General features: G+C 54.8%; 1 protein-coding gene across 3 annotated transcripts in view; it reads right to left on the bottom strand.

Moving 5' to 3' along the window:
* Positions 1-1,372: 1,372 nt before the first annotated feature.
* The window catches only part of MAP2K3 (mitogen-activated protein kinase kinase 3), a 34,578-nt gene continuing 16,763 nt past the window's right edge, over positions 1,373-19,187 (bottom strand). For 2 of the 3 annotated variants that reach the window (XM_082490293.1, XM_082490294.1), the window contains exons 2-13: positions 16,690-16,722; positions 16,004-16,073; positions 14,063-14,111; positions 10,989-11,102; positions 10,372-10,491; positions 9,778-9,894; positions 9,563-9,614; positions 8,620-8,747; positions 7,935-8,012; positions 5,628-5,767; positions 4,741-4,786; positions 1,373-4,246 (exon numbers count right to left, since the gene is read on the bottom strand). In XM_082490293.1, the coding sequence (XP_082346419.1) occupies positions 4,163-4,246; positions 4,741-4,786; positions 5,628-5,767; positions 7,935-8,012; positions 8,620-8,747; positions 9,563-9,614; positions 9,778-9,894; positions 10,372-10,491; positions 10,989-11,102; positions 14,063-14,111; positions 16,004-16,073; positions 16,690-16,722 (1,031 nt within the window). In that variant the 3' untranslated portion in view covers positions 1,373-4,162. Of the gene's footprint in view, positions 4,247-4,740; positions 4,787-5,414; positions 5,768-7,934; positions 8,013-8,619; positions 8,748-9,562; positions 9,615-9,777; positions 9,895-10,371; positions 10,492-10,988; positions 11,103-14,062; positions 14,112-16,003; positions 16,074-16,689; positions 16,723-19,187 lie in introns of those variants that run through there. The other variant, XM_082490295.1, reaches the window with a different exon arrangement.

Raw genomic sequence — 19,187 nt, 5'->3', positions numbered from 1 at the left:
GCACATTTGGGGGTCTGCCCTCTTAGAAAGACCTCTCCCGGCACACGCTGCTCGGCAAAAGGCAGGGAAAGCCGCTGGCCCGTAAATTCAGGAGGGCTGAGCTGCTGCAGCCCCGACGGTCCCGATGTCCTCTCCCGGTGTTGGATGTGCTGAGTTTTCCCTTCTCTGCAATGAGGGCCGCATCCTCCTCACCCGGATTTGGGCACTGCCCGTTCACTCCATGCGATCGACCCACGGGGAACTCATGTGGCAGAAATAACCTCTTTTTGCCTGTATCTGAGACAAACGGGGGGGGGGGGGGGGGGGAACACCACCATTTCTCCTAATAAGGCAACTCAAAATGATGAATTTTCCACTTCTCCTGAAGTTCTTTCCTGGGAGGCACTGATGCATTTTTAATGGGTCTCCATGTAGCTATTAAACCGGTAATTGAAACGGAGAGCCCTCCGGCTCAGTCCCGGCCCCATGGCAGGTCGGGCCCCCTCCGAGCCGTACCCCACGCCACGTGGGTGGGCCGGTGGGTGTCCCCGAGGTCCCTTCTCACCCACAGCACCCCTGTCCCCCCCCGTCCCCCCCCCCCCTCGGTCCCATCTCCGGGCAGAGCATCGCCATCCAGTTGAGGGACGTGGTGTCCCCGGCCTGATCCTGCCTGGCGGGGGCTGAGAGGGAAAATATTTGGGGAGGGAGCCATACCCCTTCCCCCTGTCCCGTTGCGGGGGGGGGGTGGGTGGGTGTGTGTGTGAAATAACACCCGCCCCCACGCTACACCCGCAGCTCCGCCGCCCGTGGGGACGATGCTCGGGGGGGGAGCGGCCCCTCCGGGACTTAATCCCGACCACGCACCCCCCCAGGGAGGGCTGGAGGGTGCTTGGGGTGGGGTGGGGGTTGGGGCAAGGCAGGTTTTGGGGGTGCCCGAGGAGGGACGAACCCCAGCGGGTCCCGCCGGCGGCAGAGGAGCATCCCAGGGACTGGCAGCGCGCGCTGCCTCCCCCTCGCGGCCGCGGGCGGCCCCTGCCGCCCCCGGGACCTCCCCCCCCCCCCCCCCCCCCCCCCCCCCACCACCACCACCACCACCACCACCCCCATCCCCGGGGCCGGCACCCCCCCCGCCCCGGGCAGCCAGACCCCGGCCGCGGGAGAGGGGGGTGGGCAGAGCCCTGCGTGCCCCCGGCAGCGCTCCCGGGGTGGCTCCTCCGGGGGTCCCGGCTCGTATAAGCCCCCCCAAGGGATCGGGACCAGCGTTACCCCACGGTAGGAGGAGAAAGCCCACGGGTGGCAAGGACCCCCCCCGCCCGGGGCTGCCGCCCGCCCATCCCCGGGGCTCTCAGGACCAACAGCGATGCTCAAACAGCAACACAAGAGGCGACAAAAAGCGGGTTTGAGGGTGAATTTTATTGAAAACAAGGATTGGGGTTAATGGGTACAGACCGTTCTCAAAAATACAAGGCTGGAGGGGCGTCCGCTTGCGAGTCAAAATCCTCGTCCACCTCAAAAGCACGCTGGTTCCCCCCAGGGCTGCCGCTCCCCCCCCGCCTGGCAGAGGGGAGACAGCAGGACAGGAAAGCGTTGGATGGGAAGAGGGACAGGTAAGACCACAGGGGCACAAGCCCACCCCAGAAGCATCTCCCCAGCCTTTGAAAGGGCAGATGCTCCCTTTCCCCAAAACACAGGAAATGGGGACTTTCTCCAGGAGGAGAAGGAGGAAAAAAAAAAAAAAAAAAAAGAAAAAAGAAACAAACAACATGCAAAAAAAAGAATTAAGAATCACAATTCCCCAAAGCACCAAAAAAGGGTGAGATAAAGGGATAAAGGAAGGTGAAACGGGTCAAAAGAAAGAGAGAAGGGAAAAAAAACCCCAAAAGCTAAACATCAAAAACAAAAAACAATCCAAAGTAACCAACTATGAAAAAAAAAAAAATACAATTGTACATCTCAGCTGCAAAGCTGTCAAACCAAGCGGGAAGGGTGCGGGTGCTCCCGGAGAGCGCCAGGTGCTTTGCCGAGCAGGACCGAGGAGGGAGAAGTGGAGAACAACATCAATCGCTTTATTATTTTTACATAAAGAGGGGGGGTGGGGGGTCAGGGTCAAACCAAGGCTGAAGAGAGTTTTGTCCAGCTCAGCCTGGGCTGGTTCTCTCGGGGTTTATCATCTCAGGGAAGGGGATCAGAGCAGTGATGGGGGGGAAAAGCGCTGCTGAATGATGCCCCAGCACAGGGGCATCGAGGACTGAAAACCATTTGCCCCACAGCAGCTTGCCCCGGGGGGAAGCTCGCGGGAATAGATGGTGTGAAGCCACCCTGTTCCCAGGCAGAGGGGTGCCAGCGCTCCTGCAGACCCCAGGCTGCAGGAGTGAGGAGCAATGAATTTAAGGGGACATCATTCTTCATTGACTGGGGACCCTGAACGCTGGAAATGCACCCTGAAATCCAGACCTCCAGGGTATGAATTCCAGGAATAAACATTTTCAAAAGATTCAGTTAAAAAATAGATGCATTTCTTCTTTAAAAAAAAAAAAAAAGAAAAAGAAAAAAGAAAAAAAAAAGTCTTAGGCCAGGGTGTCTTCTAGTGACCCCTTCCCCACCACCCCAAATTTAGCCAGAAAAATGCTAGCCATTTCACCAAATCTGCTGGCCACATAGACATTCACACATTCATCATTGATTTAAAAATATATAATATATATATATAGCGCGCACACATACACAACACACACAAATATATATTAGAAAAGAAAAAAAAAAAAAAAACAACCTGCCTCTGAAAACTCAATCTATTAAAAAAAAACCCAACAAAATCCACAGCCGGTGCGTTTATCCCGTGATCAGACACAGTAGAAGACAGAAATCCCTTTTGCTCCCTTGCAGAGTGCTCGGGCTGGGAGAGTGGGGAAACACATCAGGGTTTCACAGTGGATTTGTTAGTGGAGAAGGAACTGCTCCTCCCACACAGAAGGGCTTTAATTTATAGCAAGTTAGATTAAAACTAGGAAACATGTTACAAAGTCCATTATATATAGACATAAAATGTACAACTGTCGGCAGCCCCCGTGCGAGTCACTGGGGTTTTGATCTCGGCTGACACCCCGGCGGGCAGCTGGAGGGTTCGAAGGCAGTTTGGGACACGCGGGGTGCAAGTACGGCCTCCGAAACTGAGCGGGTGTCACAGTGCGAGGTCTTACGCGAGCTCCAGGTTGGAAGGGAGATGGAGCAACATTTTCTCCAGGAGCCAGGGAAGGCGGAGGCTGCAAAAGGCGTTCGATGCCCGGAGAGGGGATGAGTCCTCCCAGCCCAGGGCTGGAGGGGAGAGAGGCAGCGCCCGGGGACCTGCTCGTCTCTCCATCCCCTTGTGCCCGCGTGGGGAAGGGAGCGCTCTGTGCTGGATGAAGTCCCATAGGCAGGTGTGGGGACAACGCGCGTCGCAGCTTGCGTCAAGGTGCGCTCATCGAAAAATGTTTGGGGTTTTGGGTTTTTTTTTTTCTGTTTGTTTGTTTGTTTTCTCCCCAAAGGAGCAGTGTATCCATTGAGGGAGGGGGATGCCCAGTCTGGCGCTGCCTCGAAGGGTCATTAAGATGTCGAGCCAGGCATTGAAACAACCTCTGGTGTGAACAGCAGTGTGCGCAGGGAGCCCCACAGCCCCCTAAAAAGCCACGTAGGCTCCTGGAGGCAGAAAGCCAGGCACAAAGGGAAGGTGAGGCAGACCAGACTCCAGCGAAGGGGCTTTGGGTGGGCAGGAGAGAAGACTGGGACAAGCTCAGCAGCATTTTTTCTCTCTGCCTTCCCCAGGCAAAGAAAAACAACCCCCCTGTGCTGCGCACCAGGCTGCTGGGGAGGGGAAATGCCCTCTGGCACCCTCTGCCCTGGCCCGGCTCAGGCACCATGGGCAGGGTCCTCTCCCCGGGAGGGATACGCTGGCATCACCGGGGAACTCCTGAGCTTTCGGTCTCCGTGGCTTAGTTGGAAAGGTGTTGGCTTCAAAATACACATCCTGGGGGATTTCGTTTACAGGGCAAAAAGAAAAGAGATTGCAAGGCCGGATTGGGCCAGCGATGCCCACAGGTTGGGGAAATGCGATTTGTGCAAACCACCATTAACTCGAGTCCTCATCCGCTCTTCTGCGGGGAAGCCAGGATGGAGGGGACCGCACGGAGCTGTGAGGTTTGAGTTAGGAGTCTTCCCCGAGGATCTCTGTCACGAAGGAGGCCATGTCAGTCTCTTTGGTGTCGTGCAAAGTAAAGAAAGGGTGTTCCTGCCAACAAGACCAAACACATCATCAGCTGACATCCAAGGACAGACAAGCCCAAGAGCAGTCCCTGGGGGATGCCACGCCGCTGGCAAGGTACTGGGGGAGAGGTGGACACCAACCTCCTCCCCAGGCTCCCACGGATGCCATCCTTTAGCTTAAAGATTAGCTAACGCTTTCAGGTTTGGCATTTCGAGGTCCAACCCCAGCAGAACAGCCCACCTTGGCAGCTGTACTACCATCATTTGAGGTCTAAATTCACCAAGAGCAGATAGGACAGAGGGAGAAGACACCTAGAAACCCTGACCTTAACACCCATGAAATCAACACACCCTTCCACCTTAGACACACTACACCCATCCCGCTCCGTGCCTGAAAAAACACAACGAACCGATCACCCACACGTCCTGCTGTCCCATTTTCCTAGGACCTGCCGGACCATTCACTGGACTTTTGAAACGTGTTGTGATAAAGGCCAGCAGAAATGGCTTCGCACTTACCATAAGTTCTAAATAGTTCATTCGCTCAGCGGGGTTCTTCCTTAAGCTGGAAGGAAAAAAAAAAAAAAAAAAACAAAAAAAAAACAATGGAAGAGAAAGGCTGTAGGATCATTTTTTTTGCTGTATGTGGTCTGTCACAAGGGATCTCCCCTTCCCAATCAACATGACATCCTTCTTCATGGGCAGCACCCATTCCTCTCCCTCCTTGGCCAAGCAGGTTTCAACCACCAGCAAAGCGGCCAGGCAGGTAACTGGGAAAGGCCAACTCGTGGTGTTCTGCCACAAAGAGCTCAAGGCAAGCAGCTCGCTGCAGTCTGCCCCGTGCAGTCCAGAATAGACCCTCACTTGTCCACACAGTCCAGAATAGACCAGGGAAGGAGAGGAGATGGTTTCGCACCACCCGTAGGGCAGGCAGACCATCTCAAAGCTTGTTTGGCCCTTGCCTCGGCGGGCTCACCCCGACCTGGCAGCTCCAAGCAGCGCACAGGGAGCAGAGTGACACCCCGAGGGGAGCAGCTACTGTACGTGGTACCCACAAAACCACAAAACAGCTTTCACCCAGAGGCACCCAGACGCTGCCAAGGGGTTCGTTCTCGTTTCCTTGCCGCTTCGCCAGAAACCACCAAAATTTCAGCAGCAACGATGGCAAAAGGGGAAGAGAAACTTCTGCGCCTTCCAACCAGCCCGGGTGAGTCAGGCTGAGAGCAAAACCAGTCTGGGCAGTGCTTCCTGCCATGGCTGAGCACCAGCCTTGGTACAGCCAAGTGGGGAGAAATGGGCTCCGAAAAGACAACAAACTCAGCCCTACGCTTTGCTCCAACCCCCACACATCAGGGCTGCTCTTCAGCCAGGCTGGGAAAAGCCACCAGTCCTTGTCGGAGACTCACCACTGCGCCGTGAAGTCCACAAACTCCTTGGAGAAGCGATCGGTGGGTAACTGGGGTGAAGGCTCCTCCACCACTTGCTTGAGCTGTTGGAAGGGGGTCCCCCAGGACTCGTACGGGAAGCGAAGAATGGCCAGTTCGATCTGGGGATGGAGACAGACTGACATGAGACACCAGGACAAGTGCAACCCCACACAGCCTGCCTACCTCAGCCTCTGCAGCCAGCTCGGATTCAAAATGAAAAACCTCTTTCCTTACAAACCATTTTCAATTTGGGTCATACCACTTTTTTTTTTTTTTTTTTTTTTTATAATACAAAGACCCAGAGGCCAAAAATACTTCCTTTTGAGGCTGGCTCAGCATATTAATGCATTTACAGGAAGCCACCAAAGATATGTAAAATGGGATTATTTAAAAAGATAATAATAACGGCACGCTGTTTCTGCACCAGCTTCCAGAGTGCTTTGCCCTCCGTAAGCCAGCCTCTGGGCTTCAGGCTACTACTGTCTGAGCTAGACACAAAAAAGATCCACAAACCCAAGAAAAACTAAGTGCTAGAACATCACTTAGGAAGATCTTTGCCAAACCACCTCCATTACCAGGTCCTTCCTACAAGTCAGCTCTGCTCCATCACCCATTCAAGCAGGATAAAGCCCATCACAGCTCATGCCAAGGGTCGGCTCCCATCTCCAGACAGGCAGCAGAACCTCCAGACCTGCCTGGCAGGGTGGGATGGGAGGAATGAGAAACGTGAAAGGCGGCAGGGCAGAGCCAGGGACCCTCGCTTGCCTCTGCCTCGGGAGTTCAGCTCCTGCTGCTGGAAAACTGAATGAAGCCACCAGCCTGGAAAGGACTGGATTAGCCCTGCAACTCAGCGGCCCTAAAACCGGACGGTCTGAAATCAAACCCCCTCAAATAAAAAAAAAAACCAACACACAAACAACAGGAAGCCAGCTCAGGAGGAAGACATTAGAGGGAGTCAGCCAGGTTGGGGCTCCATTCAGCTGCAGGCTGGCAGGCTTTCAGCAAGGTCCCCTCTCCCATCCAGCTTTGGAAAGGTTGAGAGATTTCATCATTCACGTAATCTCCCATCCCACAGCTTCCTGCATCTCGGGAGGAAAGCTGGAGCTGATTACATTTCCAGCCAGCCAGCCCAGCTTTGCTCTGCACTGGCATGGGGACGCCAAGGAGAGGGGCTTGGGTTTGGCACTGCAGACAGAACTACCCGGGGAAGAGGGAATATTTGCCAAGAGATCTGTGCAGCGCACACAAATGCAGGGATGCAGCGCCCCAAACAAGTCACAGCTAACAGGGGGCAGGAAAAATTCCTGAAAATAATCTACCCGCAGAGAGACAGTCTCCTGGAAAGCAAGAGACGCGTTCCCAGGCGGCATCTCCTTCAAGCCAACAGCTGGGATTTCCTTTGTCCTCTGGTGCCAGAAGATTTCAGCTGCTTTCTGCAAGATCCGTTTCTCGCAGGAGGTAGATAAACCATCCTGAGCAGCTGCAATTTTGGAACTGAAAGTATTTCCCCTTCCTGTTGGCTGCTCTGAGCCACCCTGCAGGCAGGACTTGCTGCAAACCATGCACAGCACCCCTCGCTGCAGCGGGGCAGGCTAGTTCACCCCGATCCTCACGCAAGGCTTTGCTAATTCGGGAGGGGGGGAGTGCAGGAAGGCTGTGACCAAGCTGCAGCAAACCCTGCTCCACCGACTACCTCTCCAGCCAGCACACGGAGAACTGCAGAGCAATTAAAAGGCAAAGTCTTGGATGCCTGGCTAAGCCCACTGTCATCCAGATATTGTCCCCTTGGAGTCTGCCATCCGCACCAACACAGCTCAGAGCTAACGGAGCGATTTGGAGCTGGCATTGTACACAAGTAGCTCTATGAAACCAAGCAGAGGGGTACAAGGGACCCACGTGGGGATAACGGGCCTTTATGTATCCCCCAGGATCCAGCAGGAACATACAAGAAGGGAGAGGAGGAAAGAGAAGAGGCAGAAGATGGATTATCTCCTGGCAAGAGCCAGGCAGACTCAGCGAGAGCCGCAGCAGTGGTGGCACTGCTGGCTGCACGCCCTGGCTCACAGCCACCTCGCCCCGGGGTGAGGTACCCCTGTGCGCACAGGGCAGCGGCACCACCTGAACTATCTCATGCCCTGAGCTATCACGCTCAGAATTTAGCCCCGTTTGGTGGGCATCCACCCAGGGGTGAAGCCACCAGATACCACCGCCGGTGGCAGGGTTAGAGCCCCACCAGTACAGACCCCATCCCAACCCCAGGGTGCCAGTCCAAGCCCTCAGTATTACCATTGTGATCCCCAGACTCCAGACGTCCGACTTCACGTTGTAGCCCTTCTGGTTCAGCTCAGGGTTTATTCTTTCGGGCTGTAACAGCAAAATGGAAGATATTACAACTCTATCTCATTTTCCCAGTGCAAACCCCACAGAGCAAATCTCTGGCTCAAAACCCGGGTTGGGTGGATTCCCCTGGCTCATGTTGCCATGGAGGCAGCTTCTGAGGTTAAATCTAGCACTGATTGCTCCACACAACCCACGTAAACTCTCCCTTCCAGCTCCTGAGCGAGACTTGCACTATCCCTGCAGCACGATCCCTGCCCCAGGAGCACAAGCTACCCACACAGTTGCCACGTACGGCAAAGGGAAATCCATATTGACTTGAGAGGATGAAATTAGGTGATCCTACCAAGAAAAGCCTCAGTGTATTCTTGCCAACAAGGAGCAGCCCTTCCAACCACCACCAGCCAGTCTTTTACCCTTCTGCAAATGGAAGGTGGCAGAGGAAGAGTCTGCTGTGGGATTAACACACACAGCAGGGCTTACAGGGAGGGTAATCCCGTCCTCAGAGGACTCTGCTGCGTCAGGAAGCCCACAGCACTCTGAAGTGGTTTCTATCTCGGGACAGAGGTGAACCAAGCAGCAGGTTTCTAAGCAGCAGCCTCTTCCGGCTCCGGCCCCCCTCACACACACTTACAGCCATGTACGGTTTGCAGCCGGCATCCATGGTCTTCGCAACCGAGTCCACCAAGTAGCCACTGATCCCAAAATCACACATTTTCACATGTCCCTCCTTGTTGATCAGCACATTGGAAGGTTTCACGTCTAAGAGAGAGAACACGAGAGGGCAGATTGAGCCTTTGCAGAGCCTGAGACAAGACAGGAAACTCCCCACGGAGGTGGGAGGGGAGCAGGCAGGCCCTAACACAAGGGGAGGGAGACAAAACCCCACCAGTCTTAGTTCAATAAAAGTTGTTCACAAGTAAAACTATAACCATGCCCTCCAGGCAGAACAGGCCGCTGCCTCCTCCTCCTCTCTAACGAGGCAGGTCAAAAGGTTGAAATAAAATGTTGAGGAGTTAATTCCCAGCTCCTTAGCAGAGGTTTACGTGTCCAGTTCAGCCTTAAAAGCTCAACTCGATAAGAGTTCTCAGGACAGCTTGTCTCATGTCCATCATTATCTCTCCACAACTGCACAAGGAACTATACCAGGATGACAAACAGGACCAGAATGTTACAGTGATTTGCAAGATCTCTTTCAGCCCTCACCTTGCTAGAACAATCCAGCCAGGAAGGCTGGGGGATTTTGTCCCCAAGAGCTGCCTTCGATGCACCTCTGTACTCGAAAAGAGCTAGAGATGCCCATAAAAATACAGGTAGTGAGGAATTCAGTTATTATATTCAACCCTTCATCTGGAAAGAAGGATGAGAACAACCTCATGCAAACAGATGCATGAAGGATACATCTCAGGAACAAGCCTTGGACATCGAGATCTGTCCACCATGGTCCAAAGTACCATTAGACTCCACTGTAGGCATCCCTGAGGGACACACCACATATCTTCTAGGAAGGAGTCCTCACTAACTTATTTCAAGGCTAGATCTCCAGCCGCATCACATGAATCCCATCCAGCACCTACCTCTATGGATTACAGACAGTTTACTGTGCAGGTGCTCCAGAGCTCGTACAATCTGGGAACAAACACAGAAAGAGTATCTGTTAATCACACACAGCACCAGCCTTCCACTGCAAACACACCACCCCACCCATTTCCACACACTGTGATCCTGAATAGAGACCTCCAACAGGCTCAAGGGATGCACAAAACCATGTAAGAACCAAAGAGGCACTCACAGACACAGCCATTTTCCCCAAAATGTCTTCAGGGATGGTTTTCTTCTTCTCCAGTACTTTCTTGTAGAATTTATCTAGGGAGGTGTCCATGAGCTCCATGCAGATCCACACGTCGCCCTGCAGACAGAGAGAAAGCAGTTGAGAGGGAATACCCTGGAAATCCCCAGGAGCTGAAGGGAGAGGTGGGGATGGACGGACAGACCCTGCCCATTCCACGTAGAGCAAGCCAAGGTCCCTGCTGCGTAGCTGCTGTTGGCCACACCATCAACAAATGGGCTCTGCACTAGATAGTAATGGGCACAGATGATCATGTATGACCAAAACCACCTGCGATGGCACCCTTTGAGGGTCTACCCCAAAGCCAGTTCGGGCCATGGACAACGTGCTTGGGCACTCGCCATGGAAGTTGAGGAACAGGGCCTGCTCAACACTGCCTGATGGAGGCAAGGCTTTAACTTTATGTCATGGGAGCATCTCACACAGCCCAGCTGGGCTGAAGAAAGGAGAGGTGGTTTGGGACAGTTTAATGCCTTCAGTACAACCGCAGGGGCCCCAGGTGCTGCGCAGCCCACCAATCATCCACCAGCTCAGTACCTCACGGAAGAGGGCTCCGTAGAACGTGACAGTGTAGAAGCAGTCAACTGTCCTCATGGAGATGTCCAAGTCCATCAATAATCTCTTCTGCTCCTGAGTGTTCACTGTCGCTCGAATCCTCTGAGACAAATACAAAAGAAGAGGTGTTTCATGTAGGTGGGAAAACACCATTGTCCCTTGGGTTGACTCAGAGGACCTGCAGTTCTGAAGCCAGGCCAAGTGTTTTGGGCTGATTTTGTGGCCAGTAGCACCCCAGGAGATACCCACATTTCCTCTTCCACACAGCACCGTAGTGAATGACAAACCCTTGGCAAGCTCTGCAGCGGATGCAGGAGCAGGCCAGCAGCCTGGAAAGCATTCTGACATCCAAACCTTGAGCTATCTAACTGCAGGCACCAAGTTTGGCTTTCAGAGACTGCTGATAAACCCCATAGTGTCCAGCTGGTATCAGCAGAGACCCTTCAACAGCGAAGCCACACCAGGGACACCAGAGGCTGCCAAATTGAGACAAGTCTGTCTCCATTTTGCTGCAATCGGTCGAGTTCAGCAGAGTCACTCTGCTCCCTTGGAGCTGCACATCCCAACCTCCACCTCCCTCAAAAAGCAGCTGTCCTCACCTTCACGGCCATGATAGTGCCGCTCTGCGCGTGCCGCACTTTCTCCACCACACCATAGGCCCCACGGCCCAGCTCTGAAATTGCCACCAGGTCATCAGCTTCCACCTCGAAGTTCTTTAAGAAGAGAGACAAAAATCAGACACAGGCACACTTATCACCAAGGACATCAGCAGAGCTCCAACGCTTGCAGCTCGTTCATGCAGAGCACTTCCAAACGACGGTACCTACATGACTCCACCAGCTCCGATACGTACTAGAGGCACCATGCTTAAAGATGGGTTGGCTGGGTTTGTTTTGGTTTTGTTTTTTTTTTTTTTCTCTCTGTTGAACCGGAGCCCAAACCCTCTCATCCTGTACTCACCAGGGCTCACTTAACTCCCCATCTGCACCTAGAGATCAGGACTTTCATCCTTTAAGCCAGGGCATGCTGCCACTGGAAAGGGAACCGAAGGTTCGTGCCTCTCCGCCTACCCGGGATTACCCACACTAGGGTATTTCTGCGGTTAACGAACTACTTGCAGGATTTTAACAACTCCTGTGCCAACATGGGCAGCACTCGGGAACCTCTGCCGCAGTTCCAAATCCCCACGTGCAGCCGGGGATCCCCCACCTCACCCCGCACCCCAAGAGATCATCGGTCACAAACACACCTATGTGTCTAACACCACCTCCGCCTCTGCAAAGCCTCTCTTCGATGGGACGGTGCATGCAGCAACCCAGTAACTCAATTCCTGATTATCGGGGAGTTCAAATGGGTTTTACCCGCTTTCGATACTTTCTCCCACCATTAGAAAGCAGCCAGCAAGGTAAAACATGAGTTAGCACCAATGAAGGTGCTCAGGTGAGTGCAACTACATAAATCTCCCTTCAAGCTGGTGAAAAAAAAAAAAAAAAAAAAAAATCCATTGCCAGTGCTCAGACAAGCGAATGCCCCACGCAGCAGGGAGCCAACGAGCTCCTGCGCAACCCACGAACCAGTTTCCCTGAAGACGTGTTACCCTGTAATTGCCTGCTCTGCTGGGCAGGGCACAAACTGTTTGAGTGAGACATGGGCTATTTTTGGATGCTGCGTTCATCGCTCCTAATAAGTCACAGGCCTTCTTTTAGCCAGGCTTTATCCAGCCTCCAGTTTTCCTCCGGTCTCAGGGAACAAAAATATAATACCAGGATGCCAAATTGCCCCAGTAGCCACAAAGGCAGCGAGGGTGGGAAACATCCACGGCACAGCGCCGGATACCGTGCCTGTGAGCTACGCCCAGAGCGGAGAGGAAACAGCCTCTGGCGTTAAGGAGCCAAGCTGGGAGATGTGGCTGCCGGGCTCCTGGCCAACAAGCTCCCCTCAGCGCTGGCCACCGCACGGCCAGCAGCGACCAGGTCCGCCAGACCATCCCACCAGCCCCAGCTCCTGTTTATTTGAGCCAGATGTGCCTGGCAGGCGGCCGAGGCAGGGAGCAAGAGAGGTCTGCGCTTGAGCTCAACGCTGAGCTATGCACTGCCCAGCACAGGAAAGTGTCGGCCCTTTCCTGGGCAGGACGGTGGATCCAGAAACAAGGAGAGCAGGGCTAGCGGGGACACATCCAATCCCCCACCCTGCTGCCCTGGGCAGCTGGCAGCGGAGCAGTGCAGGCTCGCAGCTCCTGTGGGGGCCTCCAGGAAGGATCTGGTGGTGCTTTTCAGGACACGTGTTCCGCAGTTGTTCCAGGTTATTGTTGTGGTTTTTTTTCCTGGCATTTACCCTAAGGCTTCCCCAGAAGCTGGCGGTTCCCAGCATGCTCCAGGAACCAGCATCGCCCTTCCCAGCAACAGAGGTGATGCACCAACAGAGCCCCAGCATCGCTCACCCCATGCCCTGAGGGTATTGAGGTGGTAATGGGGACGCACAGCATCACCTGCACGGATCCAACGGACCTGAGGTCATCATCCACCCTGATGGCGCAAAGCTGGCCTTCTGCCCAAGCGCTCTTCCTCCATCCCACATTGTGTCACTCCAAAAATACCTGGACCAGACCCCTCCTGCAAACACCAGTGCAGGCAGAGCAGGGAAGGAAGCGACTCGAGAGAGCTCTCCTCAAGCTACAGCACTCTTCTGTTGCGCACGCCATGCCCAGGCTGTTACAGACAGCATCTCTCCCCAGGCTATTAATACACTCGACACAATGGCCAGAAAATGACACAATCGGTGGGGTTGTTCCCTGGATGCAGCCAAAGCTCCTTCTCCCCTCTCTCTTCTCCTATCCGTCCCCTAACCCTAAAACTTTGCACCAAGGCTGAGGGGTCCAGATGCCATCAGCCGAGCCACCTCCCAGCCTGGAAGGTAAGCAGCCAGATATAGGGCTGATCCAACGCACGGTATTTTTAGCTCGTTTGCAAACAGCCTTCTGCAGCCCCAGGAGAGCCCGTAACGAGAGAATGAAATAAAAGAGAGACAGTGGCTATTTCTAGCAGCGTTTTTCATCAGGTCACTACGAAAGGCTTTGGAGAGCCAGGGAGAAGCTTTGTGCGCAGCTCCTCCTGGGCCGCGGGCAGTAACACAGCCCTGCGGGTCAGCAGGACAAAGGGGACTTTGTTTGGGGCAGCCAGAGAGCGCGGTGAGGCCACGCTGATTTAGGGCAGATGGGCTGGGTCCGTGCATTCAGACCGAGGTGGCCAGTGGGGCTGTCATGGGACCACTGTGGTCCCTCGCTACGGACAAAACTGCACACCCTGCCTTTGACACCCACCGTGCAGGGACTGCCCGCCGGCAGGAGAGATCAGCCAGCCAGCGCACGGGCTCAGAGACGAGCCGTCTCGCAGGCGGGGTGACACATTCAGCTCCCCACCGGTCACTGCTCTAAATACACACAGACACCCCATTGCTTCACAGGGGAAAGGTCCTGCTGTGGCATGCTTTGTCCCTGCAAAGATGCATCCTGCGAGGCTGCACTAGGACAGCACTGGGGTGCTCCGAAATCTCAAGATCTGATTTGTCAGGCGTGATCTGCAAAACCCCCCATTCAGGGGGCAAATAAAATTGTAAGCAAGCAAAAAAAAAAAAAAAAAAACAACACACCCCAAAAAAACACATTGACACGTACTTTATCTCCGATAGTGATGAACGCTCTGGAGTCCAAGTTCCTTGGGGGCCTGCAAGAAAAGAGAGAGAGTCAAGAAAAAGCCCGGCTTTGTTAACCCTCTTGGCCAGAGCCGGGTTTCATGTTCCATAAAGCACTTTCAGCCCCTGCTTTCCACTGTGCCTTGTCGTGGGATCAAACCAGCCCCTCCAAACACTCACAAATGCTTTAATCCTGCCAGTAACACCTCAGCCCGTACCCACGAGGCAGTTGCTGCACGCAGCCAGCGAAGAACCCCAGAGAGTCAGCTAGGTGAGACAGGCATCGAACCAACAGGCTACGAAACCACCCCTGCTCAGGAGCCCGAGGAACCGAGACCGACGGGATGAGACATTTCTGTGGCAGAGCAGCTCCGCTGTCATGTTTTGACAGGCAGGTGTTGTAACAGGACAGCCACGTAGCCCGAAACGCACGCCGGGGGAACAACAGGTAATTCCTCCCCCGTGAGTCATTTGTGTACACTCGTGGGCCTGTTTCAGGCAGCGTGGCAGGCAGAGCAGGCAGCACTTCAGCGTCACGCTTTGCACAACACCGCGCAGGCGAAAGTCTTCCTTTATGGCTTTTTTCCTCATTGCTGCCCACTTCCCATTATGGGCAGCACGGTACTTTTAGAGCCAACACAAGCATTCCGACCTTCGTGCCTCGCTTCTCTGCTCTCCCCATCCCCTGGGACCTTCTAAGACCGGGGGAGATTGCCCGACTGGTTTAGTCGCCATCAGAGCAATACGGCCACCTCCAGCTTCAAGGAAGTCCCTCAGGCTCACAGCAAAAGCCTTGCGCTGCGCAAATATTTGCACTGCAGCTTGAAAAGCACAGAGCAAAGGAGTTGTGGATAGCTTGCACCAGCTTTTACACGAGCGCTCTAGGCACGCAAGCACCCCGCAAGCTCCAGCGTGACGCCTTCTTCAGGGAAAATTTAAACACCGATAGGAGCAGAGACAGATGCACCCGTGGGGGAAGGAGATGGCTGGTGCCTGCAGGGCTCGGCGTGTGCGTGGTAGACTGCACAGCATTAACGGGGGAGTTCCCCTGGCTGCCCCTCCAACAGATCTGCCCCATCTACCTGGGGGTTTCGGTAGTGGTATTTCCCCTTCAGGGATTTCACTGCTCTCCTGGAGCGGGGAGGGTCTCTAGGAAGGGTTTCTGGAGCAAGCAAGGCTCAGCGGTGGAGAGGCAGCCCAAGGTGTTTTGGAAGAGCACCGTGGAAGAGGTATTTAAGCCGTCTGCTCTTTGTCAAACCAAGTGCTTCTACCCTGGGCTCTCCCTCACAGCATAACAAGCATCAGCCACACAAGACAAACAGGGCAGAGAGAAATTCCAGTGCCCTCAGATGTAGCTGGGCACCAGCCCTCGGTACCCAGCAGTGCACAGCACAGCAACGCAAGACATCCACATCCTCACTGCAAGAAGGGAGCTGCAAACAACTCAAACTAGCCCTGACGCACAGGTGCAGGGGAGGATGCCCTGCCATGCCGAGCATCCCCCAACCCTCATCCCCCTGTTCCTGCCATGGTCCAGCTGCCATCACCTCTTCTCTTCTGCATTAAAAACCTTTCCCTCTTCTTCTCTTAGGCAGATTTGCTCTCTCTGCCATGCCTTCGCCCCTTGGCATTGGTACAGCCACAGCAAAAAGACTGAAGAAAGTCTCCCAGCAGCCTCCTAGCCTTTGCCTTTCAGCTATTTCAAGTCAAGCAGGCACCTCCCAGAGACACACATGCTGTGTGGATGTGTGCATGGACACGTGCATACGTGTGTAATTCTTTCTCATCACCTGCAAGCCAGTGCTTAAGGAAAAAAAGTAACTATCCTGATTCTATAAAGTCTACACAGGTCAATCCCCTTGACATGGTGTTGAATCCAGCTCCAGAGAACCACCAAATGGATTTAAGCAACAGAGACACTTACGTTGTGTTGGCAACGGGCTGTTTGATGGGGACACATGTTATCCTCAGCTCCCGTTTCTTCTTGCTTTTCACTGGAAGAGAAGATGCACATGTGAGCAACTGGTATTTTTACTTTTCTTCCTTCAAGCATCCTCTTGCCCGCAGCCACCAGGTAGGGGAGGCAGGGCCTGGACCCCCGACACTGTGCAGCTACAGCAAGGTGACAAGAAGGTCACAGCGCTCACAGCCATTTGCCCAAAATTTCAGGCAAAAGCGAGAAGCTCAAGTGGGTCTCAATGTCCCTGTCGAGCACTTGCCTGCAGAAATACCATGGGGTGCACTGACAGAGACCATTTTCCAAGTCTTGCAGCCAAGCACCGCCTTGCAGACACCCCAAAAGTGCTCTTTACCCTTCATGGCCATTAACAGACCCCTCTCTTTGCGGATGCTGATTGCTGACGTTCAGGAGATGGGTTAAAGCTGTGATTACACGGAAACACTTCTTTACGGTGAGGGTGACAGAGCACTGGCACAGGCTGCCCAGGGAGGTTGTGGAGTCCCCTTCCCTGGAGATTTTCAAGACCCGCCTGGATGTAGTCCTGAGTAATGTGCTCTAGGCAATCCTGCTTTAGCAGGGGAGTTGGACTAGATGATCTCTAGAGGTCCCTTCCAACTCTGATGATTCTGTGATTTCTGCTGGGTGCTTACCCGGTTTGTGAGGCTCCAAGGATCCTTTGGAATCTGAAAGAGAGAAGGGAGACATCAGCTCAGTCTTTGTGCTGCAGATGAGCCGGGTACCAGTCCTGCATCCCTCACGGTCCCACGCACGGCCCAAGGAGAGCGATCCCCGCTGCGCTGCGGGCAGATGGAGGTAGAAGGGCTGCCGGAGCCCAGCCCAGCCCGGCCCGATCCCCGTTTCTCCAGCCACAAGAGGTCCCCACGCCATTAACCATGCTCCCAAAAATGCTCCCTGTCCAGCTCCTCCTTGCCCCACAGCCCCCCTCCCCGGCCCCCATCCAGGTCCTGCTTGGGAAGAGCCGGACCTGCTCTGCAGCGGGGGTTGGACCTGGCACGGAGGGTGACGGTCACCAGACCTCAAGCAAAACCAAGGAGTCACTCCAAACATCAGAGGGGACACCCCACACCCAACAAAGGGAAAACAGGGTAAAACCAGACATGAGCTGACTGCAAACCGGCCACAAACCCAGGCTTGCAGAGACCCCACCAGACAAGGCACGACCCCATCAGGAGGGACTGGCGAGAGGATGCTCTCTTCCCGCTCCTCCCCAACTCCAAACAGCACTGAGATATCATAACCCACTGCTGCAGAGGGAAACGGGGTTCAGGCAGCTCCCGGACAGGCCAAACACTTGCAGATGAAACTACAGGGATGAGAGATAACCAGGACAGGGGGGGCAGCGGGCAGCACTGGGCAGGGAAAACCTGCGCAGGGCTAAGAATCAGCTCCCTGCGGTGCCACGGACCTCAGGCTGCTCACCGAAGCCCCAGCCGTTCCTCCATCAGCAAACAGCTCACCCATCTACCCCAGCTCGCTGGGAAAATAAACAGACCCCGAGAGGCTGGGATGGGGGCTGAAGTGTTACAGCTGAGAGCGTCGCAGTCCTGAGCCCCCCAGGAGGGACAAGGGGGCAGCTGCGCTTTGCGGCTAAAGGCGCTTCTGGCTTCACAGATCTGGAAGATGCATTAAAAAGCGCAAACAGCGAGGTGAGCTCCAGGCACCGGGCTGGGAGCGGACGGCTCGGCATGGCCTTGGACAGCCCTTCAAAACAGCTCCTACTTGCCTGGCTCCCGGGAACGGGCGTGCGGACAAAGTCCAGCACTCCAAAGGCTGCCAGGGAAGGGAGGGGAGAGGCGAGGAGCTGTGGGTTCAGCAGGAGATGCTGCACCATGCGAGAGCTCAAGCAGTGAGACAGAAGGACGATACACATCCAGCATGTTCCCAGCACAGCCAGTCCCTGTCCCCATCCCTCTCCAGATGCCTCAGCTAAGACAGGTGCCTGAAACCCACTTTTCCAGTCCTGTCCTTCCCCAAACGCAAACCTTGTTGAGGCCGCAGGTGAAAGCTGGTCTGCAAGATACTGCAAGGTCCCAACTGAGGGACCAGCAGCATCCCTCCCTGCCCAGGGAATCAGGACGTATCGGTCCATATCCCCATCTTCCCTGCCAGCTTTCCTGCATCAGAGCCGGCCCACAAGGTCTGGGACCAGTGCAGTTCCCAGGAGCGACAGGAGCCACGTGAACTTCCAGCTCAATAAAACCAGCCAGCGAGCTGCTCCATCCCAAACCAATCCCGCTTGGCTGGAAACCACCTCTGGAGACCTGACCATGTCACGGCAATCACAGCTTGTAATTCACAAGCCTGTAAAGCTTCCCTTTCCCCATCACCCACCCAGCAGGGCTGGAAGGGGGGCTACCAATAGTCCAGCATGCCCACTGGTGACACTTTGCAAAATACCTGGGTGAGCAATGATGGGAACAAACACAAAACGGAGCCAAAGGAAAGATGCCGTCTGCTGGTTCAGAAATACCTCCCCTTCCCACCCCCAGCCTCTCGCTACTCAGCGTGGGGGCCAACCACAGCACCTAAAAACATGGGTCCCCAAAGTCCTTCTGCACCCAGGCGAGTTGGGGAGCTCACCATGGGCACATATCTCATCCCATCCCATCCCATCCAGGGGGATGGATTCAGCTTGCTGCCAACTGGGAGCCTTGTACCGAGCGTTTCTCCCCCATGACCTGCTCCGAAGCACAGCCAGCAGTTTGCATGCCGCACCCCCCAGGCAGTTACCAGCCAGACCTCTGCACGAAGCCCTGAAATGCCCCTCATCCCAGCTGGTATTTTGCTTCATCTGTTTGCTCTCCCTCTCCCCGATTGCCATAGTAATCCCACAGCCGGCACAAAGCGCCTTCTGTGCCGCCGGCTCCCCTGGCAGCGCCGGCCGCAGCGCGGTGACTCACGCAGCGGGAGCAGGGTCCACACGCTCCCCGAGCCAGGCGTCCCGCAGGATGTAGCATCAGCCCTTCCTTAGCCCTGGCTGCAAAAGCCGGGCCACAGGGAGCTGGGAGCACCCAGCCCGGGGTCAGGAATCAATGGGGCGCGTTGTTCGGTGGAGCCCATGCTCGCAGGCAGGAGGGTTTGCAAGCAAGAGTCAGAGGGACAGCGAGGGATGGGGAGATTCCCCATT

This window comes from Vanellus vanellus (assembly GCF_965231255.1).
Source record: "Vanellus vanellus genome assembly, chromosome: 14".
In the NCBI taxonomy this organism is placed as follows: Eukaryota; Metazoa; Chordata; class Aves; order Charadriiformes; family Charadriidae; genus Vanellus; species Vanellus vanellus.
The sequence above is the reverse complement of the archived record's forward strand: the minus strand, read 5'-3'. Positions and strand labels throughout refer to the sequence as shown.